At 46.8% G+C, this 26513-nt stretch overlaps 1 protein-coding gene across 1 annotated transcript; it reads left to right on the top strand.

Moving 5' to 3' along the window:
- Positions 1–756: 756 nt before the first annotated feature.
- Positions 757–13536, top strand: LOC113953504 (cytochrome P450 3A29-like). The gene is made up of 13 exons (XM_027656700.1): positions 757–875; positions 1781–1874; positions 3314–3366; positions 4463–4562; positions 4985–5098; positions 5633–5721; positions 6309–6457; positions 6851–6978; positions 7329–7413; positions 8379–8539; positions 8756–8982; positions 10469–10631; positions 12586–13536. The coding sequence occupies exons 1-13, from the start codon at positions 805–807 to the stop codon at positions 12679–12681; spliced, it is 1530 nt and encodes a 509-aa protein (XP_027512501.1). The 5' UTR covers positions 757–804; the 3' UTR covers positions 12682–13536.
- The last annotated feature ends 12977 nt before the right edge of the window (positions 13537–26513 follow it).

Here is a 26513-nt window from a genome sequence, read left to right on the forward strand (position 1 = left end):
CAGTCCCGTGTCTATGTCCGTGGGGGGGACACACACTGAACTGCCTAAAGCCAAATGACATCATCTTGTGCAACCTGAGAGCAAACAGCATGTCCGGGGCAGAAGGGAAATGGGAATCCATCCCTAAACGCCACGGTAGACCCTGTCTGACCTCGTGTGAGCGCGGTGCTGCTCCTTGTGCCAGCTGACAGCTCTGTCCTCAGCACCTCCTGCCCACATGGCCATGCCCTGGTGGCTTCCTGGGGCTTGAGTCACAGGCTGGCAGGTCACCAAAGCCACCAGTGGCTGCAGCAGGACATCAGGCAGAACTTCCACCTGCACAGGTTGTGCCACCATAGTGCCGTGTCCTAGTGCTGTATCCTTCTCCCCACAGAACCTGTGGTCCAGAGGATCTGCCCGAGGGTAACGAGCCCCTTTCAGTCCGGGCACGTGTTTTGTGCAGGTCTGTCTCCTCCAGCCTGGTCCCTCCTGGACCCCAGTTAGGAGGTGCAGGACACGACACGTGGAGGTTGGTAGAGGAAGGACAAGGAAAGGTGCACCTGCACAGCCATTCCTCGGGAGCTGGGACAGACGAGACACAGCAGCAGCTAACGCCCTTTGCTCCCCTTGTACAAACCACCCTTTCAGCAGCTTCCAGCCCCAGCAGAGCAGAGCTCGGGCACCGACATCCCGATCCCGGTGCACCAGCCCGGGGCTCGGCCTTGAGGGAAAGCGCCGCCTCCGCCCGTCCGCGCCTCCCTCACGTGATGGCGGGCAGCGCTCGGGGCAGTGCGGGGCGGCAGGAGCGGGCGGGCGGCGGGCACCATGCAGCTCCTGCCCAGCTTCTCCTCGGTCACCTGGCTGCTCCTCGTCGCCCTCTTTTGCCTCGTGGCCCTGTAAGTAGAGGCCGGTCCCCCCGGGTGACCGGGGAGGAGGCGAGTTCAAGTGAACCAGCGCTGAAACCACTCAGGGACTCCCGCTCTGCCTTCAGGGCACAGCGAGGGCTGGTCAGGGGGGCTGCGGGGCTCTGCTGCCAGCGGGGAGAGAAGGAGGAAGCTGGGCTGGGCTGGGCTGGGACGGAAACTAAAAGGAAACCCTTTATTTTATTTTTTTTTATTATTTTTTTTTTTTACTTTTCTCAAGGAGAAGTAACTTCCGGGTGTTTCAGGGGCTGGGGAGTCCTTGGGCTGTGCCAACTGGGAGCAGGGCAGGGCGATGCCGACGCTGCTGCCGGCAGAACACCCCCATTAAGTAGTTAATGTTGGCAAAACTTCGGCTTATGTGGCTCGGGGGAGCTGTAGTGAGCTGTACAGGCAAAAACTTAATTTTGCTGCGGTAATTTATGTCCCTGCTGTGCTGCTGTGACTCGACCACCTGAGCATCGCAGGAGGTCTTTGCAAAGACAAACACAAGGGCAGGTCTCAGCCCAAGAATTAATTCGCTCTGAGACCTCTCCTCAGCCACTCGAGATGCAGTTGTCTGATCTGGGCAGCTAAAAGTGCCTCTGAATAAAGACCTGAGGTGTCCATGTACACCAGTTTGGCAGGGCTGGGATGCAGCTCCTTTCAGCTCATCTCTTCTATCAAAACGTGCCCTGAATTATCTTGTACCCCAAATTACCTTGTACCCCAAGTGATCCTGCATTTATTGAAAAAGTATCTTCAGCAGGGCTGCTGGTGGTGGTTCATAATTTCAGCTTCCTCCAAGTGACAGGAACCAGTTATTTAAGCAGTTCACTGTGCTCAGGATGAAGAATCTTCTCTTTTCATTGCATAAATGCATCTCGCTCTTTGCTTGGCAGCTATGGGATATGGCCCTACCAGACCTTCAAGAAGCTGGGAATTCCCGGTCCACGGCCTCTGCCCTTTCTGGGAACTTTCCTGGAGTACAGGCATGTGAGTACCAGCAGCTGCTACTCTGTAGCTGCCTGAGGTTTTTCTTGTGGATGGTACTGTTTTTCCCGTTCTTTGAACATCTCTTTCCTCTGCCCCTGCTTCAGCTGATTGCAAATGATGCTTTTGGGTAGGAAGCTCTTTGGACACACAGAGAACACAAAAAGTCAGGCTGACCTGAAGGATGTGTGCTGTATTTTAAAACTACTTTGTAATTTAAATTATCAGTTTCTCCCTGTGTTTCTGCCTGCTCTTGAGCAGCTGTAGTTCTGTTAGAAACAAAATAAAAAAATATTGGAGAGATGCCTAAGGCTGCTATTTCTGAGAACTGCTTGTTTCTTTGCCCTTTTTGTCATCAACATGAAGAGGCTGAATTAGCCCCAGCAATGCCTCATCCAGCCACTTGTTGTTGGGCCAGCCTGAGACTAAGCCAGACAAATATTTGTTTTTTCTGTTTTTCCATCTTTCTCCCTTTGTACAAAAAACCGTCCATCCAAATTATAGAATTTAGCACAAGAGGGATCTTAAACTGTGCCAGGGGAGGTTTAGGTTGGATATTAGGAAGAAATTTTTTGCAAAGAGAGTAATCAGACATTGGGATGGGCTGCCCAGGGAGGTGGTGGATTCACTGTCCCTGGAGGTTTTTAAGATGAGACTGGATGTGGCACTTAGTGCCATGGTCTGGGAACCACAGCAGTGTTGGATCAAGGGTTGGACTTCAAGATCTCAGAGGTCTTTTCCAACCCAGGTGATTCTATGATGCTGAATAGATTTTTAGATGAAACTCAAATATTTTTGACTTATCAAACCTTATCAAATAACTAGGTAGTAGCTGATCTCAGGTAACTGCTAATGCAGATCAAATGTATTGGCTTCAGTAAAAGAGTTGTTTTACTTGTGTTTGCTGGGTTTACAGTATGCACATGATCTCTTACTAATGCTTTAGTGAGTGTTGTGTGGCCCATAAGTTTCATCCTTACATGTAACATCAGTTAAAACTCTAATGGAAACAAAACAAAAAAGCCACGTTCAGTTTAGTTCAGGAATGGCAGTGGAAGATCATATGAGGACAAGGCAGTAGCAGTTCTCACTTGTTGAGCTGAAGGTGAAAGGACACCCTGGGATCTGGTTCTGCCTCCTAACTCTGCTCACACTAAAACAGTGTACCTTGTCATACCTTGTCTTCGTTACATTTTTGGATCAGGTTGGCTGGTAGAAGTTGATAGTGCTTTTTTTATTCTTTTTTCTCTCTGCTCTCTTTTTTCTCTCCAATGCAAATGTCCCTTAGGCATCTATGTGATGCTTAAGAGCAACTGTGCACCTCCCAGCCTCAACCTCTGCCACTTACAATGGGTCTGTGGGATGCCTTGTGCTGCCAGCTGTGACCTGCTTTAATCACTTTTTACTGGCAAACTGTTCATTTCTCCTTTCTTCTTTTCCAGGGAGTCCACCATTTTGATCAGGTGTGCTTTGAAAAATATGGAAAAATCTGGGGGTGAGTTTCTGCAGAACAAAACTACCTGTTTGGGATGAATGGAAAAAGGGACATTGCCATCGTGTCACTGTAATTCCAGCAGTGGCAGCTTGGGAAAATCCAGGTTCACCACTGGGAAAGTCTCCACCCGTCTCTCCAAGGCTTCTCTCCTGCTGGGATTTCAGTATGGTGTGGGGCTGGGATGATGGTGGCCAGTTTGGGGGGTGATTTGTTTGCATAAGCTTTGAAAATAACCTCCACTGCTTGGTGTCAAACTGAGCCTCCTGCCTTTGAAGCTGCTGCTCTGTCTGTCTGGAGCAGGAAGCGAGCTGCAGGCTGCCGTGGGGTTTTTCATCTTGCTCCCTGCTTCTCCCAGAGCTGAGGCACAAGCTACCTTTCAACCTGCCTCCCTTCTCCCTGCACAGCACTGGTTTTGTGCAGAGGCCTCTTATCATGCTTCTATTGAGAACCTCTCAAACTGAAGCAAAATTCCTGTGCCAAAAAAAAAAAAAAATCCTGAGAGGCTTCATGAAACCTGGCGCATTTTTTCGAGAGATTAAATGTTCTCAAGCTTCTTGAAGATGGCAGCTTCCCTCAGCTGTGGCCCAAGGCTCCCTGCCCTTTAGCCCACACCATGACTTTTAAGTTCTTCTGTCGCTATTGATTGGAAAATAGAGGAGACAGAGGAGTTTTTCACCAATCAGTGCCTCGTAGGCCAGGCAGGAAGTCTCTTTACCCCACAGGTAGGCTGTTCAGCATGGATTTACTGTTCCCAGCTATCAGGAGCAGAAACAGAGCTCAGACAGCCCAAGTGCAGGGGATCAGCACTGTGGCAAAGGCTGCCTTTTATCTAAACCCACGCTGCTTTGTCAACTCTTTAGTACCACAGACAACTGCTAGAAATGCTCATGCTGTCCATGTTTGGCACTTTCTTTCCCTTTCTCATGTTTTACTACATAATAAAACAGTTCCAGCCTCATCCTGTTGGCGGTTTAGTCAGAGGAGACTCAGCTGGCCCAAACCCTTTGTGCCGTGGCTCTGGCCACAAACAGAACAGGCTGCTTCTGCTCCAGCTGACCATGAGCAATGGACTGACTGTGGGTTTCTCATGGCTTAGGTTTTATGATGGCAGGCAGCCTGTGCTGGCTGTTTTGGACCCCATCCTCATCAAAAACATCCTGGTGAAAGAGTGCTACTCCATTTTTACCAATCGCCGGGTAGGTACCTAGTCCTGTGCTTTGCTCTCCAGTACAGAGCACATGCAGCAAGAAGGGGATTTCTTCATGGTTTCTGTTCTCCTCTGAGCCCTTCAGTAAGTACTGCTCTCTGATGTGCCCCAGTTTATTGATGGTACCAACATCAAAACTCTGCTAGGGAGGTGTATGGACCACTCTGGCTGGGACATTGGGCCATCAGCCTGGATGTGCCACAGGACTGATGGTAATTTATGACTGTTACACTCCTGTTTCCCTTTCTGTTGTTTGCTGGTTGAGGTAGAGCTCACATGACTTTGGGGCCCAAGTGAACACTCCATGGTGGGTTTTTCTTTGCATTTCTGTCATGTGGAAGGGGGCTGTAAAGCTTCACCTGTTTCCCTGTATAACCATGTCCCTTCTGCTGCAACATTCCCCCTGTGCAGAACTTTGGTCTGAACGGGCTCTTGGAGTCAGCCCTCAACGTGGCTGCAGATGAGCAGTGGAAGAGGATTCGTACAGTGCTGTCTCCAGCCTTCACCAGTGGGAGGCTGAAGGAGGTAAAGCACAGGCCACTGGTAGTTCCCATCAATAGCTGGAGGAGGACTGGGCTGTTTCACCTCCAACAGGGAAGTCGCCCTGTTTGTCAGGACCACATCCATGAGCACCTGCATTGTTGGTACAGTTCAGCAGTGCAGTGTCTGTCTGCCATCGTGGGGATGGAGTCAGGAGAAGGTGATGGGGGATGAAATGGCTCACAAGGCCCTGTGGCCTGTATTTTCATCTTGCTAAGCACATCCATGGTTGTCCATGGTTGTCCATTTTCCTTGTGCTCAGGAGCCATGTTCAATCCCAGCCGGAGTGGATGCTTAGCTGGAATGGGAGCTGTGTGTGGATTTTGGGAGAAGAGCCTTGCTCAGTCATAGTAGATGAGCTCTGTGGACAGATTGTTAAGATGAGAGAAAGCAATGTCTGAGACCTGGAAATGAGACCTCCCCAAGCCAGACTTGGCGAGTGGCAGGGTGGAATCACCGAACCTTGTTTGGTGGCAGGGAAAGAGTCGACAGTGCTTTGTGCTTTGGTTTGTGTTTCAGATGTTCCATATCATTAATCACTATGGTGAAAAATTAGTGAAAAACATTGAGAAGAAAGTGGCTAATGGTGAATTCGTGACCGCAAAGGAGTGAGTAACTGTGTGGGGCTGACAGGAAAGGGTTTGTGTTCAGTGTGGGGAAGGGGTTGTTTTGGAGGGTCTTTTCCATGCTGCAGCATAGATCCCTTGTGAGCTATGGAGGCAAACTCCACAGCAGTCATGGGCATGGCATGTTCCCCAGCAGTGGGCTTGCTGTGCTCTGCTCTGCTCAAGGGGGTAACTGTGCTCTGTCCCTTGTTTCATTTTACTGGAGATGCATTTTGAGGAAGGAGCAGGGACCGTTCCAGAAGCTGTGAAGATGTGGTATTTTTGTATGTCATTTTTGCAATCTCTTTTACAGATGGAAGTCAGAATATAGTCTTTTTTACCCCAGACTGCAGTTCAGTGCTTTCCAACTGCAGCTTATGTTTTTGAAGCTGAGAAAAATTGGGGAATGAATGCAACTGGGGAAAACTTGGGAAAGTATAATGATGGTTACTGCTAGATTAGGACAGACCTACTATGTTAGCACTCTGCATCAAGAGAGATTCCCTCCCACAATGATTGTTCCTAGATGGGCTCTTATTTACTATTGTGGTTGGGTTCATCTCATTCGCTCTCACTTCTTCTCTACTCAGCATTTTTGGAGCCTACAGCATGGATGTGGTGGCCAGCACTTCTTTCAGTGTCAATGTTGACTCCATGGGCAACCCCAATGACCCCTTTGTCACCAACATTAAGAAATTTCTCGAGTTCAGTTTCCTGAGTCCTCTGTTCATGCTCTTAGGTATGACACACCTCATCTCATACAGCCCTGAATCCATGTCAAAGGTGGTGACCATCTGTGTTTCCTGGTAGCTCCCTTAGTAGCTTTGAGTCCTCTTTGCCACATGGAAGATGCTCAGCACTTTGCAGGATTAGATTTACCCTAGCAGATCTGCAGAATTATTTCCCCAGGGAAACCGCAGTCAGGATTTGTACAGACCGTGTGGGACTTTGCAGAATCCTCCTGAAATCAGAGACCCTGTTTGCAGAGGCATGATGGAGAGCAGCTCTGTCACAGAGCAATTTTTTGGGTCAGAGTCCAGATTTACCCTTCTCTTTTCTACGCTTTGTGCCAGTTTTGAGTTTCTTGGGGCCCTTTTGAGCTCAAATGTGTTGTTTTCTTTTTTCCTTTTAGTATTGTTCCCCTTTGTTATCCCTGTGCTGGAGAAGATGAAGGTGACTCTGTTACCCTCAGATGTCATGAACTTCTTTAAGGACGTCTTCATAAAAATGAAGAAGGAACGGGAAAAGGGCAGCAGCACGGTGAGTCCAGCCCAGGCAGCCTCTTCTCTTCTGGAGAAGTGTGTTGTCCTGAGTGCAAGAGGGACCTGGTGGCACCTTCAGAATCTGTGGTGTGTCACCTGCTCTCCAAAAGAGCTCATGGCTCACCAGTCCTGGGGAGGGTCAGAACCATGCCCTGCCTGGGTGTCCCAAGTGAAGAAAGTGTCTGTGTTCATAGAGGTTCTCTAGTCTGGACCTCATCATGCACTAAAGGCATGAGCTGCCCCTGGGGGGCTGTGCCTGGAGCAGATGTCTCAGCAAGAGACTTGTGCTGGACAAGGTTTGCTTTCTCCTCACCCGTATCTTCTCTGACTGCCTCTGTCTCTCCCCAGGACCGGGTTGATTTCCTGCAGCTCATGATTGAATCGCAGAACTCGCAGGATGGCTCCAAGTCTGCTGAGACCGACTGGGACAAAAGTATGTCTTCAGATCTGTCCTCCTCTCAGCAGAAAGCAGTAGTTCCTTATCAGCTTAAAGGAGGGAAGTGGGGAGAGGATTTTAGTCGTTAATCCCGTGCAAAATTCAAGGTCTCAGTAGTGGAGCCATAATGATGTTTATTGTGAATCAGCCTATTTTCATTATATCCCATTTCCTGAGTTAAATCCTGAGATGTGTTTGTGCAACAAAGAGTAAAAAGAGTGAATATTTCCTTACTCCCATTTCTTATATTGTCTTCTCTGAAGACCAGCAATGTTGGCTGTGTTTCAAAAACCATGCAAAGCACATATGTTGCGTGTACCTTGCTCATCTGTGAGCTCATCTCTGTCCCCCATCCTGGGTAAACTGTTAAATTAAGAAAATAATGACTCAGCCGACCGTAGTCCCAGTCCATCAACCTCAGTCGAGTCAGGATGCTTGTAAATTTTGAGGTAGCAGGACAGGGTATTTGTAAGGACACCCTGCACTGCAGGCTGCATCCTGTCGGTGCTTGAACCCTGCTGCAGTGCCAGCATTAAATCCTGGGTTCTGCTTATTACCGCTGCCACATTATGCTCAGGGCTACTTATCCCTTGGCAGTGCAAGGCTCACCTCATGGCTGCTGGATGTCTTCCTCTCTATCTTTTCCTGGCATGTGCTCCTATTTTTTTTTTTTTTTTGGCCTAGGACCATTGTCCTAGAAGATAGCAGAGTCTTTCTGAATCAGGCTCAGGCTGCACACATCTTGGTTCTGCTCTTAAAGAAAGCAACGTAACACTGCTGATCTTGACAGCAGTTCTCTGGCTGTACAACTGCCAGATCCACCCCTTTGTGATACCAGAGGTTAAGCTGGAAGTTTCCTTTATGAGTAGCATTACCTAGATTGGTAAGTGGGATCCTGAATTCCCAAGGGTTAGTTACTATTGTTGTCAGCTTTGTGTATGTGCTTTTATGCCTTTTTTCAGCATTAAGTGATGAAGAGATTCTGGCCCAGGCTCTTATCTTTGTCTTTGCTGGTTATGAGACCACCAGCTCCACTCTCAGCTACATAGCCTACAACCTGGCCATCCACCCTGACGTGCAGCAGCAACTCCGGGATGAGATCGATGCATACCTGCCCAACAAGGTAAAGGAGGGTGGGAAGATGCTGGGATTGTCCCTACCAATGCCTTGCAAACCCTGAGCCAAAAGCCAGGTTGGAAACAAAGCAGAGTGGCTGGAGGGGGTGCTGGCACTGAGATTTCCCCTCCCCTGGTCTCTGATGCTCGAAGTGGAAGAGCTGTGGGGGAGTTGGGGTGGGAGTTGGAGCCCTGTGCTCACAGCTGTCCCGATCCCCTCCCAGGCCACTCCCACGTACGACGCCATCACACAGATGGAGTACCTCGACATGGTGGTGAACGAATCCATCCGGCTCTACCCCGCTGGGGGCCGACTCGAGAGGGTCTGCAAGCAGACGGTGGAGATCAGTGGTGTGACTATTCCAAAGGACGTGGTGGTCATGATCCCAGCCTTTGTGCTGCACCGTGACCCGCAGTACTGGCCAGATCCCGATGAGTTCAGGCCTGAGAGGTGAGGGCTGGGCAGGGGGAATAGCTGCGTGCTCAACCTCAGCCCTGGGAGTGGAAATGGCAGCAAAAGTGGGGAATGTATGATTATAACATTTAAATTAGGCATTTATCATTGTCTGACATCTAGTCCCAGCATTACCGTGAGGGGAGTTTTATGATCTACATCCATAAACTGTGCATGGAATTTAATTAACTGCATTGAAGGGAGCAACAGTGAGAGCAGCTCCCAGCAGCTGTAACACTGAGGGGTTTATGGCCAGATATTAAAGCAAGAGTCATTGGGTGACTGGCACAATGCCCTGCAAATCAGCAGTGGAAGGGCAAAGATGGGTAGGAAATAAAACTTAATTTTTAATTCAAGTTATGAAGCAATCTTTGTTTAGGAGCTCTGTCAGACCCTGCAAAATGAGGCAATAGCCCAAGGCAGATCTGGGAGACCCTGGGCCTGCTAGTCTTCAGGTGGCCACAAAGACATTGAGGGTTTGTCCAGAGAGAGCAGGACCAGACCTTGTGCCCTTTTACCAGGAGCTGGAATACCCCTGGAAGCTAGTTCTGATGTGGGGATGTGGTGATCTTTGGGACAAAATGTGGTAACAGTATCAGGCAGAAGTTAGGGAGGGAGGTGGGTGCTGCTGAAGTCGCCTGTGGAACCTATGGTCACCTTGTGTTGAACTCAGGAGGAAACACCCAAAAGGGAGTATGCTGGCAATGGACAGGCTACATCAGTTGCTCCAGAAGCTCCATCCTTATTCCATTTGACAAACTGCATGGGTGGGTGGACAGGAACTCTTTAGGGATCACTTGCATTGCTGGGAGTTCATCAGAGAGATGGTGCTGGTGGCTCAGTAGTGCTGGTGGCTCAGTAGTGACACACTTCACTACTGACTTAGCGTGGCTGAGGTTTGTACCTGGCCCTCATGCACTGGGAATGAAAAGCCTCCTGGCATGAAAACTAACTGACACTAAGAAGTATTACTGAAAATGCTCAGTGGCAAATTTCTCAGTGAAGCTGATTGTTCTTCCCTGTTTCTCATGATGAGGAGAGGAACGGCTGGCACGTCTCAAAAGCAACCCTGCCTTTAGTCACGCAGGGGGAGAACGTCTTTGTGTTCGCTCAGTCCTTTGATCTGCAGGGAAGCCGTGAAGCTGCAGACCTGTGTGTTTTAGGGTTTGAAATCTGGGTTCGGTTTTGGAGTTGAGAGGGAGTTCTGAGAAAAAGAGTAGTTATGAAATCCATTAGCATATTTCAGGTATTCCCTGGTCACCTGATGCACTTGGAGTTGCACAACCAACTCCGAGCAGTGGGATAAAAGCAGAGGCGTAAGGTATCTATAGAGACAGAAATAAGGGACTTAGCTGGATTCTTCTAATATGCACGAAACACAAAAAGCTTTTGCCTTCCCAGACCCCTCATCACTTCAGATCTGGAAGCTGACACATCCTGGAACAGTAGCTCATGCTAACTTGGTTTTTTTTGTTGTAATCAGGTTCAGTAAAGAGAACAAAGAGAGTCTTGACCCCTACACCTTCCTGCCATTCGGTGCTGGCCCCAGGAACTGCATAGGAATGAGGTTTGCTCTCCTTGTCGTAAAAGTGGCTGCGGTCGTCCTGTTGCAAAACTTCTTCTTCAGAACCTGCAGAGACACACCGGTGAGGATATGGGAGGATGTGTTTCATTATCTGCCCTTTACTCCCACTGAGATGGTCCTACAGTTATATGGGAAAAACTGTTGAAATCTTCTCAGTTAATTTTAAGTGGTTCACCACAAGTTACTGATACTTTTTTTTTTTTTAAGCCTCTACAGAAACATATTTAATGTTGGTGGTATATTTTAGACTGAAATCCTTGAAGTCCCCTGCCTCTCTTTGGGTGCACCTGAGCTGTGGGGTGCTCACTCCTCCACGGTGCACTGCATGTCTGCCTCGACCCAGCTTAGGGCAGAGAGCAGGAAGGGACTGTCCCCCCAGCCCACACCAAAGCTATGCTTTGCAACACAAACATGGCATGGTGAGGCATCCCAAGACACCAAAATTTGTCTCTTATGGGCCACCAGGCAGCCCTAAAGGATAACAATTTTCAAGCAAGCACAATCTGAGCTCAGTTTGAATTGCTGACCCTCTCCCTCTTTGAGGCAATACAGGATCCCACCAGGTTTTGGCTTTGCCTGGGATCCCAATGAATGCTGCATTCAGTACTGATAGGACAGGCCTTGCAAGCTGGGGCTGTTTGACATAAGATAAATGCAGTAGCTGTTGGAAATGATGTGTCAAGCCAGCCCTCCTGAGAGCATGGCAGCTCCCTCAGAGGCAGGTAGCACGATGGTGTTGGTTTCCAGCCCAGCCCAGCTCTCTGCACTGGCTGCTGCAAAAGGCTGTGCCATTAATGTGTTTTGTTGGTGAGGTGAGCTTGGGAAATCAGAGCAGAGGGGCCAGCAAGTGCATTCAAAGGACATTTGTTGTAAGAAACAGAGAAATCCTTATTAAATTATTACTTGGCACGGGTGCTCAGCTGGAATCTCTGCAGATTCAGATTGCAGCTCAACTAGTAACCTGGAGGTGAAAGACTGTAATAGTCCATTAACAATGCAGTGACCTATCCACCCTCCCCCAAGTCTAATGACATTTTTCTAGTCCTCTGCAATCCATAAAATTGATTCTTTTTATAACTGCCTTTAATTAAAAGGAGACAAGTTAAATATGTATTGTATTATTGGTGCCCATAGGTTTATGGGGCTCTTTCAGACCTTTTTTCTGCAGAAGATATGTACATCAGATCAGAGTGGGAGGAAAAAATTCACGCTGAAACATCCCTTTGGAATATGTACATGGAAGCTGCAGCCTCCTCTCACTTCTCCACTGATGGCACATTGGGCTCCAAGCCACATTGCTTAAATTTCCTGAAACAAAGCTTACTGGGATATGGGGATTTGAATGTAGCTTGTCAGACTGAGTGTGTCACCCTTGTCCTGATGGGGTGTGGGAGAGCTTGGATATGAGCAGCATCCATTAGAGGGGGAGATTTAAAACACTCTCCTTTCCCCTGCAAAAAGACTGCCTCCAACACCCACTTTAGATGTTGTTAAATGAGATTTCCAGCCTACCCCATGAAAACCTTTTCGTGTGAGGATGCTTTTTCTTTGGTACTTGGTCTGAGCAGCAATCTTAGTTTTGTTTTTCCTGGAGAGCTCATTGCTCCTCCAGCTCCCATTATGATGTAGTTCCCCTTAGTGCTGACACACTTTGGCACTAAACAAAATGGCACCGTGTGCCCCTCCTTGGCTGCAGCTCCCTGCATGGATTTTGGCTGCCTCTCCCTCCACGTGCAGCCTGTTGATCAGTGCACCGAGCTCTTTGTACCACACCATGTGAAAGCCAGAATTCAGTAACCAGTTTATTCAAGAGCTGAGGGCTATTAAACACCAGCTGGTAGCTGTTTTGCATGAGCACTAGTGATAGTCCTGCTGTAAGTACACCTGTAAGTTAGGAAGTGCATTGAAAACAAGTGGTAGCCGGGATGTGTGTGGGCTGTAGGGCTCCTGTTGTTGTCGTGTCTGTCCTTTTTCCCAGCTTACGTGGCTGTTTTGGTTTTTTCCTCCTCCTCAAGATCCCGCTGGTTCTGGACTCGAAAGGTTTCATGCAGCCAAAGAAGCCCATCGTCCTGAAGATGGTCCCCAGAGCCCAGGCTGACCTGAAGAAGTGAAAGAAGCAGGAAAAGAGCAAGAAGCACTTACTTGATGGTGTCTCCTCTAACTCTTGAGAGGAGACCAGGCTGATGTGTGCGCTGCAGGAATGTCAGAGGTGCTGTCCCCCATTTCACAGGGGTTTGGCCCAGCATAATTACATGAGCATTATCCTAATGAACATGAGCCCCAGGCCCCGCTGCCCCCAATCACAGTATGCATTTTGCAAGACCCTTTGCACTTGAGATATTTGGGCATTTTTTTCTCTCTCTCTGAAGAGGCACTTTCCTAAGCAATTTGATTCCAGACACTGTCAGTCTCTTCTGGCAGTGTAATTTAAATCAAGATAGGGAGAGCAAATTGCACATAGTTAAGTAATGCTGCCATTGCTCCTGTTCCCACTGCCTGCTGGGTAACTCTGTGTGTCTTCTGGTTTTATTCTCCTGGGAATGCAGAGTTGTCCAGGGCTATTTCCTCAGCTCTGTGCTATGACCCTGACAAGTGTTAAAATGGTCACATCCTTGCAGAACTGAATGCCTGCAGCAAAATTTCTGATGCTGATTTATTTAGATTTTTGTATGATTTTAGATGGCTTTTGCGTGATTTCGAGTGCAGATGAGTTAACTGGAGGAGCCCAGAGAGAAGCAGTTACCCCTGATGTCTAGAGATTGGCAGAGTGGGAGAGGAGTGTCCCACATGTGTTTCCTGATTGTTTGCTTATTGTACCCTGGGCATGCAGCCATCACCCATGGAAAGGATTGTCAACACAGGCACTGTCCATACTGTTACCATGACACCTTTTACTCTGGTTTATATCAGGCCACTGTAAGACCAACTTAACTGAATTAATAATGATTCAGGGTGAAGCACCGAGAGCCTTCAGATGTCCTGGACAACTCTAGTCTGGAAAAAAGGTGCCTTTGGCTATTGAGAGCTTCAAAGTCTTGCCAGACTTTGTCTCTTTTTATAACTTCTAAAAGACCTGTATGCTCACATTTGGTAATATTCCTGCAGAAACTGGAGTGCTAACTGCAATAAAAAGCTCACTTACCTCTTCTGTAACCAGTTGATGCTGATCTCTGCTTCTGTGCTTTCTCTATACACAAGTGACTCCATCTGAAGGTCTCGTAAGTCTTTGGCCAGGTGACAATGTCCCATCACCTCTCCCAGCTGGATTCCTCACTTCTTGGGTGGGATCCTCAAAAATCCATGCTACAGAGTGGAGATAGAAGTTCTCTTCTGCGTTTCATTCTTCTGCTGTCACCTTTTGGCACCACAAATCAGTGAGGACGTGGCCTTGCTAGTCTCAGCCAGGCATTTGTTGCTCTGTGAGAATGGAGGGATTTGATTCCAGCATCTCTCCGTGCTGAAGAGCATTTCACTTCATACAGTGTTCAAAGAGCTCTCTGCTCTCTCCTAAACACCTCCTGCACCTGCTCTGCCTGTACCTTCCACAGGAGGATGTCTTCTGCTTCCAAGCTGTCAGATTTCAGCACTGGGTGAAGTACTTGCATGTGCATATACATCCAGCCCACTCACTACCATAGATAATGCTGCTTGGATTCCTGGGAGATGAAAACTCATTATATCCTGAGTGAATCCCTATGTGTAACATCAGTACTAAAAGCTGCTTTTGGAGATGCAGAGTTTAAGGTACAACATTCCCAAAATGAACAGCTGAGCAGAGTCATTGATGGTGTGAAGCGATTCCTATTGTAAAATTTGGCTTAGGAACTTTATTCACTACATAGCAGTTTTTATGTTTTACATTCTTTTATGTAGAAATAGATTATACATATTATATATTCTTTTTATACTTACTTTCTATATTTTTTAGGAATTGAGTGGAAAATCTCAGAAAAGATATAATAACCTTTCTGCAGCAAATTAAATTCTCCAGTGAAAGACACATTTGACTGGAAGTGTAAGAGAGGAGTGAAGCTGCTTCTCTAGAGAGTCACCAGTGAGCTGGGTGAGAGGGTTAGAAAATTCCCAGCAGCTCGGGCAGCCATGGCTCCCCCTTTTGCCTTCATAACCTGCAGCAGTGCAGCTCCCTTCTGCCACCAACGTACAAAAGTGACAATTCATCTTTGTTTTGAGCTGTTGCTTTCCCCTTTTTTTAAAGCTGTGGCAGAGTGTTTGTGACGGCACATCTCAGGGGAGGATGACAAAGTGCAGAGGCAGCGGGACCCCTGGAGAACAAACAGCTGAAAAGTGCCTGCACTGTCACAGCGGTTCATGAAAAGGGGAACGGAAATCCTCAGGTCTCTGCCTGGAGAGGGGACTGAGGAGATGAGGGTGACAAAGTCACACACAGTGTCACAGGTCAGGGATGAATTAATAACCTTGCTGGGGCGAAGGCTGTACCCTGCCCAGTGGCAGCGAGGGAAGAGTTTTGCCTCCTCGCCCCATGCCTGCGTTGGAATTAATCACTCACAAATGTCAACACTAAGGAAAACATCCTTCAGGATAATCTCTCTCACAAAGCTGCTTAACATTTTGGAAATACACAGTTCACTTGCAGGTGTCAAAGGATATCAGCCTCTCTCATGTCTGTTCAAAGGCATCTTCATCTGCTCCACCCCGTGCCAGTGAAGTGGGCAAACAGGCTGCTGTGCCTGCAGAGGGACAGGCACAGCTCTGCCTCATCTCCAGGCACCTGCACGGGAGTCTGGCAAGAAACAAAGCAGTGCTGAGCTGTGCCAAATCCCACCTTTGTTTTGCTGAATTCAGTTGTGCTTAAGAGCAGAAAGCACACACCTACATTGGTTCCCAGTTGTTCCAGAGGGGGGGGGTTGCCAACAGATTTTGGCTTTGTGGGGTGGTTGGGTGGGACCTTGCAGTGGGGAATTGTTTTGATGCTGTGGGTTTTCCAGCAGGCACAGTACCTAGGCCTCTGTTTCTTGGGTTTATTCCAGACTGAGCAGCTGTCTGGGAGATGTTCTGTGTCAACACTTTCTGGTCCCATTTCCAGAGGTAACAAACCTGCACCATTCACTTGTAGTCAGGGGAAATAAAGCCGTGCTCTTCTGGGCCTCAGTTTACCTGCACTTGTAATTTTTTTAAAATTATTTACAATTAGGCAATAGTGAACTTCGATGTGTATCCATCTTATACCATGCTTTGATTCAGGTCCCAGCAAGGTCACAGAGTGAGCAAATAGGTTTCCTTTTGGAGGACCCTAAAGCAGAAGTGCTTCAGGAGCTCATCTATCATGCTGACAGGTGGAAACAAGTCCTCTACTCCCCCTAAAAAACATACAGGATTACTATAGGGCCCCGTGCATCAACTCCTTTGCTCTGTGTATCCCCCTCCTATAGCACAGCTCTGCTGCCTAGTGCAAACGCGCTTCAGATCAGCACCAGCTCCTTCTGGAAGGACAGTCCACCGTCAAGTGGCATCACTCAAATCTGGCCTCACTCACTCGTGTTTCAATTATTTAGGCTTCTTTCAAGCAAGAGCACCCATTTGCACTTAACATGGTGCTCCCTCACTGAAGTGCTGTTGCTGCCGGGCTCTACATGTGCTTCGCTCGCTCTCCGTCCTCCCCCCGCCGCGAGCGGGAGGTCCCGGGGCCAGTCCCAGGTAGAGCAGTTGTGCCTGTCCCAATTTGCAAGACACTTGGAGTTTTCCTGACCCTGACCCAGGCTTGCATAGAGGTTGTCTGTATAATTGCTGCCGGTGCTGTACTGGACCCGCTGCTGAAGAGGCACAGGCCTCCAGACGCCCGTATTGAGTGCTCGATTCAGTTAAAATCGATGGAATAATCAGCCCACGGAGTCTGCCCAAAGGTCAGGGAGCAGTGATTTTTTCCTGCAGCAACTTTGGTCCCCAGCTCTTGTTTTAGCGTGAAGATTGCAAGCCAAAGCACTTCAGCAGGTAGGTTATCAAAGGGTTGTGACTGCTGGTATTTAGCTGACAGGCTGATGTCATAACAAGGTCCCCTAAAATAGAGAGCTAAGTTCTTTGCAGTGCTTTTTTGTTAAAACAAGCAGGTGATGGACATGGCACAGGGTCAACTGGCATCCTGCAAGGCAAAATGCAGGAGAACCTTGAAGAGGAGCCAACCAGTGTGGAGGAGGAGGAGGAGGATGTCAGGAGAACGAGGTGCCAGGCCATGGGACAGGACCAGGTGGGGATAACCCCTTTTTCTTACCCTATTCCATCCCACAGCCCTAAATTTCATCCTCCCCAGCCTCTCCCCATCTGTCTCATAGAGGCACCTCAGTGTCTCCTCAGTTCCATGTGTGCCAGCAGCAGCCATCAGCAGAGCCAAAGCAGCGGGGGGACCCGTCTTTACCCCTCTCATCACTCCAGCACACGCACAGGAGCAGCTGGACACACGACACACTGTGGACTGAATTTGCAGAAGCACTTTGATCTTCCATTTTTAAGCTCAGTGATTCAATCCCCCACAGAGCAAAGGTAAACGGCTGCAATGCTGCTTCGGCGGACTCGAGGTTTGGAGTCAAACAGCAGTCATTTAACCACACTTTTAAAGCTCCTATCATTTGAATGTCATATGTCAAACTGATGCTACTTCCACTGAAGGCAAATAGCTGTTTATTCCCCTCTCAGCTGGCCAGCAGCCTGACATTCATTACCGAAGCCTTGCAGCTGCCAGGGATTGAAGCTACCTGTAGGAGTGCGTCTATCAAAGCCTTCCACCTCATAAGGGTTATTCCCTCTAATACCACCCATACATTTTGGCTCAGGCTCCTTTTACAGCTCCTGTAGGCCTGCAGTTGTCTTTCCCTTTGTCTGAACAAGGTCAGGCATTGGTTTTGCCCATTCCCTCCAAAATTATGTTGCTAGCCCATTTTTCATGGCTTCTCCTGGGTTCAGGCTTGCTGTCACTGTGCACCAGCCCCTGAGGTTTATGATGTGAGTGTTCCTCTGCTTGATCTTACAGCTGTGGACAGCAACCAGCACACAGGACTGTGGCACTGATGGCCCAGCTGTGGCATCTTGATGCAGCTTCAGCTCTCCTTGAGGCCAACACTGCAAATTCTGTTCCTGGGACATAAGTTCATACGTGAAATATCTGATATTTTGTAGTTTATTAGGCGCTAAAATGTTCAATTGGCTGCAGAGGAGTTTACAGAATTAAAAAAAAAAAAAGGCAACAGAGATGATCAGATTAGTTTGCACTTAGACGTCACAGAGCAATTTACACCTGTACGAGGAGTCTGCAGAGTTCTATTGAATCAGACCTGGAGCATTTTACAGCCACTTTGCACAGACATAAATGATAGCATAAGGTGCAAAGGAAACAGCCAGCCCGACAATTACAGAGCGTCTTCACACGCCTTATTAATCCTCATTACAGCCCTCTGTGCTGAGACTCGGCACCTTCCCTTCCCCGATGAAGGCCAGGGAGGCTGTGAAGCCAATTTAGCCACCTGCCAAACCTGCAGTGTCTGACTGCTGCTATCGACGTGCCCTTGGTCCTGGGGAGCTGGATGCTCCTTGCCAGCACCTGAGATGCATCTTGCTAAATTACAGTGAGGGAGACCTCGGCTGCCTCCTGTCCTACCAGACTTCTGAGCAGCATGAGATGTTATGCTCAGATATATATATATACATATATATATATATGTATGTCTTTTTATCCACTTTTTCTCTTTTAGCTTACCTCTGTAGGTATCTCAGGAAAGTGGGATGGTGTTCATCTAGAAGACCATGAGCCCTCTTCCTTGCCTGTGCTCACATACCTGTGAAACAGGTCTGTGTGTGTGTGCGGGATCGTGAGCCACAGGACACAAGGAAATGGGTGAAAAAAAAGGATTATTCAGGTGCTCTTGGAGCAAGAGGCTGGAAGCACTGCCAGCATTTGTCTGAGCCGTGCCTGTGCACTCAGGTTAACGACCCAAAATACGGCTGCCAGCACCGTACTGTGTCTACAGGAACATTTCACGAGTGGTGTGATTGTTTGCTGTAGTTCTCACATTTATGGCTGATACTGAAACTCCTTTAAAGAGAGCAGCTATCCACGTGTTTCTCAGCACTCCCAGAGCTCTCACTCCCTTCCCCACTCAGAGCCCCCTGGTTAAAAGCCAGTGGACCTGAACTTTTCCCACTAAAGATGACAAGAAAGACCTGGAAACTGTTGAGGTAGGCAGGCAGGAGGCAGCCCGAATAGTTAGACTGGTTGTACACAGTCACGAGATTAGCTGTCTAATGTTCTTTCTGGGAATCTTATTAATGTTATCTTATTATTTCATAATAGATATAACCCATGTGCTAGTGCTGGCAGGCTGTAATTGGGCCTTGCCAGGGAATTACTCATATTTTTCATTCTTGAAGGAATGAAGAGCGTATTCGGTTATGCTAACGACCTCATTTGTGTGGATTCCATTCACTTGATATGTCTCTCTCATGAAGGATTACAGCCAGAGCAATGATTTCTCACTCAAAGTAAACGCTGAGGTGTCTCACAGCAGATGCTCTCCCCTCCAGATGCTGAACGGGTGCCTCGCCGTGTTTGCCTCTCCTTTGGCAGCTGCAAACTCGCCCAAAGGTGCTTTTTTTTCTCTTTCAAGAACATGTTTTGCTGATGGTGATGCACATCTTTCCCTCTCGGTCTCGGGGTGCTGCAGGAGACATGGAGCTCTTTGAAATGGAGCAGTGTTATCTATTGCTGCTTTATAAATCCTTTCTGCCTATTTAGTACCCCTTCTTTGGGCCCTGGGCTGTAGTGTCTACCCAAGTTCTTAGCTGAGGGACTTTTTAACTCTCCACAGGGCATAAATGATAGTTTCAGCTACAGAGAACCCTCCTCCCCATACTGACAATTACTCTCCTTTGTGTGTGTATCAAAGCACAGGCAACACACCCTTGTCAATAAAACCCTTTCTAATTCTTTTTTATCCTCCCCAGGGGAGTCCTTAGAGCCCCATGGAACCTCGAGCAGCCCTTTTAATTCCTCACACTTTGGTCCTGGCCGCTGCTTGGGGCCTGTTTTTGCAGCAGCCGCTCTGGCTGTGAAAAAAGCTGTTCCCTAACGGAGCAGAGCCGTGGCTGCTGAATGACACAAAGCTTTACCTGCCCACGGGGACCCTGCTGCTGCTTCTGCAGCATTATCAAAAATGTTCCCGTGCATTTGTTTGTAAAATGCCTTCATCCAGCCAGGAGAAACGTCCCTTGAAGTCAACTAACAAAATAAATAAATAACAGTCAAAGACAATACGAGGGGAAAAAAAAAGTTTCTAGAGGGAAATAAGTGATGGATTGAAAGAGATTCAAGGCGGTTGTGTCATACAGCTCTGTGCGCGATGTGACAGGAGAGTCCTCGCTGCGCTGCTTCCTGTCTTCTGCTTTAAATGAAGTCCTGAAAATGCTGATTTAAAAGGGCTGAAGAAACAAAATAAAATAGTCTGATGTGCACTGCAGAGGTTTCTTTAGGCCTTCTGAAGTTTTTTCGTTATATATCTGCTGGTGGCTGTGTCAAAATAAAGCTCCTCAACCAATAAATCCTGGAGCTACTGAAAGTTTTTTAGTGTTCGTGAACAGATCTGAGCAAAGGGAAGAATCATTTCACTTTTCTCATATAATAATATCAAACAACAGGAAACTTGACCTGGAATTTGTCTTTGCTTTCCAAAGGCATCCCTCAGCGGCCTGTGGAGAACAGATGAAAATGCTGATTAATACCACTGTTAATGAAAATAAACACAGGCTAAAATTCCAAGCACCGTGATTGCTTCTCAAAGCATCCAAGGATAGCAACAGATGCAATAAAGCAGAAATCTACTTTGACTGCCAAGGGATAATGTTTCCTACTTTGGACACAAGCCTGTTGGGGGGGGTACACCACCCTTAGCAGAGCAGCCTGTGACCTTGAAGATTTCTTATGTTTGAAAAACCATCTCAAACCTGAGTGGTCTCAAGGGCAGCTTCCCAGCTCCTGACCTGCATGGCACCTGGATGCTCTTCATGTTCAATGGAAATGTCCATTGGCTTTTTCCATCTGCCTATTTATCTCATCGATTTGACCAAAGGAATTATGGGATTGAAAGAAAATTAATAGTTGCCTGCCCAGCCAGCTCCTTGTTTTGATTCATTCCATTCTTGTCACTTTGAGCGAACTAAATAATTAATTGTGTTACCAAAAATAATTAGGGCTAATATCACACAGATCACACTACCCAGTTCTAGCAATAATGTTGGTAAGAACATCTAAATAACCTGATCTGTAATTATAGTCTGGCTGTTTAGTGATGTACAGGTTTGGGGCTTTCGCTCCAAATTTTGGCCAGCCACATTGATTAAATGAGAACTTTTTATAGCTGGTGTTCAAATTATCAAATACTTGCCTAAAGCAATCCCATTGATCAAGTGTATCATTTGTAATACAAATGTTTTTATTAGGAGCCTTTGTTCAAGATAAATGAAGGATCAAATTAACTGGAGATTGGATTGAGTAGAAAATGCTGCAGCTGGATAATTTCAAGCACCGAGGCTGAACATTTCTTTCAGACAATGAGAAGTCATCAACTAAGTCTTAATATAAAACACACACACAGAGGCACCACTGTATTGATTCCTTTCATTGCTATGGCACATTTTATCAAAATACATTTGAGTTTTGTAAAATAGGCTACAAACTCCTCACCTCACTGTGACCAAAGCAGGCTGAGGTTTTAGTCTGGCCAAAATTAGAGATGCTGTTGAAATACCAACATGCACCAAAATCCTCTTCCCGCTTCCTCATTTTTTATGCCCATTCTACTGCCTCTGTTACCATCCAACAAAACTCCTTCTGCAGCTCTACTCTTAACTCACACACCTCCTTTAATGCAGAACAGAGTAATCATTTTCCTCTTTTTAGGAAGGAAAACCACTAGAAGTGAGTCAGCACAAATATTTAACTATTCCAGCATTTGTGGTAGCACAGCAGGGCCTGGATGGGATTGAGAGTTTGTCCATAACCAGCCAGTGGAAAATGACCATGTGAGTGAAATGCTGTTAATTCATATATATATGCATTTTAATACAGCCCAAATTAGGAAAACTGTTTGGGATTACATATTTTTAGCTGTCATGTAAAGCTGTAGATGTTAAGTGGTTGCCTTCTGAAATAACTCTCCCTTCTCTACATCCCGCTCCCAGAGCGACGTGTAAAGTGTTTGCTGATACAGGAATTACAGATGTTGGAGGAGCTGCTATAAACCCTCCCAAGATTTACATCTCCTCCTAGAGGTTTCTCCACAGGCTGACTTCACAGGGAGAGGTTTTACAGGCATTCAGGATCCTTTTGAATGTGTCTCCAGAGGAATTTGTAATAATCGGAGGAAATCCCTTGAAGTCCATCAGATAAAATACACAGAGTTAGGAAGGGAGCACAGAGGTCAGTTAGTCCCTATGGACAAACTATTTTTGGCTTATTCAGGGACACAAAGCCAAGTTTCCAACTCATGCTGAGCGCTGGATTCATGAGCACCTCCAGATGCCTGCAGCCTCAGCCCAGTTTTGCCTGGCTTACATGATGAAAATACATGTAATTCTCCTAAAACTGCTGGGTTTCTTCTGAATTTCAGGTAGAGAGGGAAATTCAGCTCTTATACCTGGACCTGACCACTCCTAATGCCCATTCCCAGTGCTCCTTTGATGTGGCAGCACAGCTTTTAGGGAGAATTATTACTTTATTCATTGCTTCAGTGAAAGAAGTAATGGGCCCAGGTGGAATTACAGGTGGCAGTAAAAAACAAGAGACTTGTTTTTCTCCAATATCATTTGTGGCCACTTCAACTATAAGTATATATATATTTATATAACAATGCAAGTGCTATATGTATGTAACATATATATGACAGCTATGCAAAGAATTAACATCTATGTAGAGTAGTTATGTTACATCTATATAGATTAGTTATGTTACATCTATAGTTTGGAGCTGCAGGCTCTGGGGGTTTTTTTCAGGCCTTGTATTTTGCTTTTATGCTGTGGCAATAATAGCTTTTTGGCTATTATTTTGGTTGTGGCCAATAACAGCTTATTGCCCACGTCGTAAGATTTAAAACCTGTGACCATTGCATTTGCTGAAGGAGACTTAAACTTCCCTTTGGAAAACTGCAGGGTATGTGCAAGGTGTATTTTCTCCAGAAGAGCTACAGCCCTTGTAATAAAAACAAGCAAACAATCAAGTTTATGACTTATCTTTAAAGAGATGGGGAGTGAGAGGAAATTAACCCCTCTGTGCTGGAGCCAAGGCTGCAGCACAAGGACATCGCTGCAGTCTGCCCAGGAAAGTGAGGGGTGAAAGCAACAGCAGGTGTTGATAATGTGTAACTCGGTACAAGTCAAGCAACTTCATTTCTGGGGAACCCAGTGACTGAAAGCAGCACTAACGCTGATTAATCCCCCTCCCTCTTTTCTGTCTCCTAATTTTTCCCCTCTCTGAGCTCTTTCTTCCTTTCAGCTGATTTCTACTGTGTGTGTTTGTCAAGGCACCTCGTGCTCCATGCACAGAATACATGTAAAATCCTGCCTTTCCTGGCCTGTATTACAGTTTATATCACTGTGCTTATCTCTGCTAATTCTAAAACAACCTCAGTAATTAATTTAATTACTATTTTAGTAATTTACCAGAAGAAAATCTAGATTTTTCATCAGGCTTTTGGCATTGCTTTTTGTTTCAGGTGAGATTTTGCAGCATTGCATCCCTGTTTGGTTCCCAGGGCTGGTCTCAGAGAACAGGATCTGATGGGATATATGCTGTCTCCCACCTTGTTTCTCAATCTGGTCTCAGGTACAAGGGAAGTCCCATAAACTCAAAGAGAAGGTAAGTTCATGCTCCTTATAATTGTCTCCATTTCAGGAAAGGTGACCCAGATTGATTTCATCAGGAATTATGAGTTTGTCTTAGTAGATAATGTGATTTCAGGGGAAAAAAGCATTCTTTGGGCTTAGAAATGACTCATGTTTATCCACACAAACATTACAACAGTTCTTTGACTCTTTTCCGTGTTGGGAAATCCCAGTTAAACATGTCCTGCCTCTGTCTCCAGCATCTCCTGGAAAAGCCATGGAAGTGAGTCATGGGTTGCTTCATCCACCAAGACCGTTAGTGACTGCTGCTGGTGCAAACAGAGATTTCCCCATCTGGGGCAGCAGCTGGGCTGCTGTGTATGGGTAGAACTGCCTGTGAAAGCAGAGGATGTCTGGGAGACAGGCTGATACAACACAGTCCCAGGCAGGAATGCAGCTGAGGATGGAGTTTGGCAGGGAAAGCTGAAAAGGAGAAAGTGTGCAGAAATTGCAGGAACTGATTTTTATCATGTTGTTTTCAAAAGGAGGGTGATATTTCTGGGGAAAGTGCCAGGATTTTCAGTACCTGGTTTTCTTTTCTGAGTGTTAGACAGGGCTGCCCAATGGGCACAGTGGTGAGGTTTAATTGACTGGTTTTGAGAAAAAGTGTTCCCAGTTGCCAAAGAGGTCAGGCTGGATATGCTGGATAACAGCAGGCACTGCTCATCATCTGTGTTCACACACAATAAGAATAATAATAGGAGAGCTAACAGCAGTTCTCCTTGGGATGGAACAATAAAAAAAATATGTGTTTTGGGACAAAAGGGTTCTGACTTCTGCCTGAGGTTATGGACAAGAGCTCCACCTGGTCAAAGAAACATGGTAAAACCATGGTCAACTGGTGTCAAGGAGGGGGCTGGGAAGCCTTTAGTTGCCCAAGAGGTTGTAAACTCTTGCACAGAGGAGCAGCATCTCAGAAGACTGAAGTCCACCCAGGTTGTGTGGGAGGCAAAAGGACTTCACACTTGGTCCTTGCTGTCATGAGAAGCATCATCTCAGTGCTGCTGAGGGTGATTTTACATCTGACTTCAGCTGGAGCAGGCTCAGGGATTTCCTCACTAAGCACCCACTTCATCTACTTTACTGAAAAAGTGCACAAAGATTAAACATGACAAGGAATTTGTTTCCAAGACACTGATATTTTGGGTGGATTAGAAAGTGTAAGTACCTTCCTTTCCCTGGAGACTGAGGCAGGCTGTCTCCTCCTCCGTACTGGCCAATACCGAGGAGCAGAACAGAAAATGGTATCACAACCATCATGGCTTTTGGGATTTATTCCTCTGCTTTCCCTACAGACACCTTCAGTTCAAACTCCAATCCAAAACAAGTTCATCAGGTGTCATCTTCAGGATATCCATCTGCACCCCAGCAGTGTGAGTGTGAGAAATGACTCGTCGGGCAAAACTACAGCTGGCGTTTGCCTGTTCTGATCCATCTCCTGTCAGCACTCACACCCCTGTTGACAAACTGAATTTCACCTTGATTTCTTCTTCCAGATAACACAGATTAACTGGGAGCTGTTCATTTTTTTGTTTGCTTTGAAAGCCTGCAGAAGGAGTGATCTGACAGAGGATATACAGATGTTTATCTGAGGAAATCCTGCCCACCTAGTCAGTGATTCAGCCCAGTGTGTTGCTGAGACACCAGAGGTACCAGTGACTCCTGTAAGACTTTGAGCACAGCAAATGTTAAAACACTTGTGTTATTATGCTGGTTTAATGCTATTTTCGTGCCTCCCCACCAGCATCTCCCCCGCGCTTACTGTGTCCATCTTCTCGCGTTCAGTACGACAAGGTTGGCTGAGATGTTTCTAGAAGTGACTCCAGGAGGTCCCTGAGCATCTCTGTGGCTTTGTGTGCAAGGCAAGGACAGTCAGCCCCCAGCTCAGGTAGGCAGGAGCAGAGCTGGTGGCTTCATGTCCTGGAACAAACCCATTTGTATTGTGCTGTACTCAGTTGTATTGCTGTGTATGCATTCATCAGTGAGGAGAGATCATCCCCCCTCACTCTATCCAGAGAAAGAGACGTAGGGAATGGAGGCTGTGATGAGATAAATGGTTATTATGAGGTATAGACATTTTTAATTAGCTTCTGCAGACACTACCACACTGCTAATGAGCCCTTGCCAAGTTTCCTGTGATTCCTCTTTACTTTTTGTAACTCTGTAATAGTAACAATATAATCATTTTCTATAATAACCGTGATAAAACCCAGATAATCCTTCTATAACTCCAGCATTAGCTTCGTCTAATTAAATCAGTTGGTGAAACATTCTCGGCCTAGGGATGGATAAATACAGCACAGCTCTGCTGCCTGACGAAAGGTATTCCCCATATCCTCCTGCCCCCAAAACAGTACAAATCCAGTGCAAGACAGGAATAGGGTTAAAAAGGCAAATGGTTGTGTTTGGATCTCAAATTACCCGATTGTTGCCAAAGCAGAGGTCAGAATGATACTAAAGCAGTAAATTTGGTCCCAAGGGAAAAGCCTTAACTGTGTTAGGTGGGCTGGTGGGCAGGCAGACCCCAAAGCAGGGAGCAGTTCCCAGATGGGTGGGGAGGTGTGAGAAGGGATGAGGGAAAGAGACATCACAGGAGCCTTGCATTCATCTGTCCTTTGGAAGAAGGGGGAGTGTTTCTCAACGGTGCTGAGAAACACAATTTAGGCAAATAGCTGGCAGCTCCTATGAAGAGTTTATCCAGCTTGTTTGTCTTCCACTGCTCTGCTCTGATTGATGTACCCCAGGTGGTGTCATACCTGCTTATTCTTTTCTTCTTTTTCTTTTAGTTTGGAGTCAAGTTCTTCTATAATTACTCCTCTTTTAAGAATTTCACATGCAAAAGCACACGCACATTGCACAGGAACAGCCTCTCTGCAGTTGAGCTGGGTGAATAACTGCAGATCCGCTGCCCTCCCTGCAGGATCCTGGTGATGGGGAAGTCTTTTGTGATGCTGCCTGTAGGTGAGAACCTTGCTTCTTACTTTCCTGACTCATCTTTATGCCCACAGAGTTTATTGTCAAGTGAAAGAAACTTACCCCTGGG

This window comes from Corapipo altera, unplaced genomic scaffold (genome assembly GCF_003945725.1).
Source record: "Corapipo altera isolate COAL_440 unplaced genomic scaffold, ASM394572v1 104, whole genome shotgun sequence".
Lineage (NCBI taxonomy): Eukaryota > Metazoa > Chordata > Aves > Passeriformes > Pipridae > Corapipo > Corapipo altera.

Bases quoted from the DNA above. Each gene is read 5' to 3' on its own strand.
- LOC113953504 (XM_027656700.1), top strand. From the start codon at position 805: ATGCAGCTCCTGCCCAGCTTCTCCTCGGTCACCTGGCTGCTCCTCGTC. The intron at 876-1,780 runs GTAAGTAGAGGC...TTTGCTTGGCAG, and splicing joins CTCTTTTGCCTCGTGGCCCT to CTATGGGATATGGCCCTACC. The intron at 5,722-6,308 runs GTGAGTAACTGT...TTCTCTACTCAG, and splicing joins GAATTCGTGACCGCAAAGGA to CATTTTTGGAGCCTACAGCA.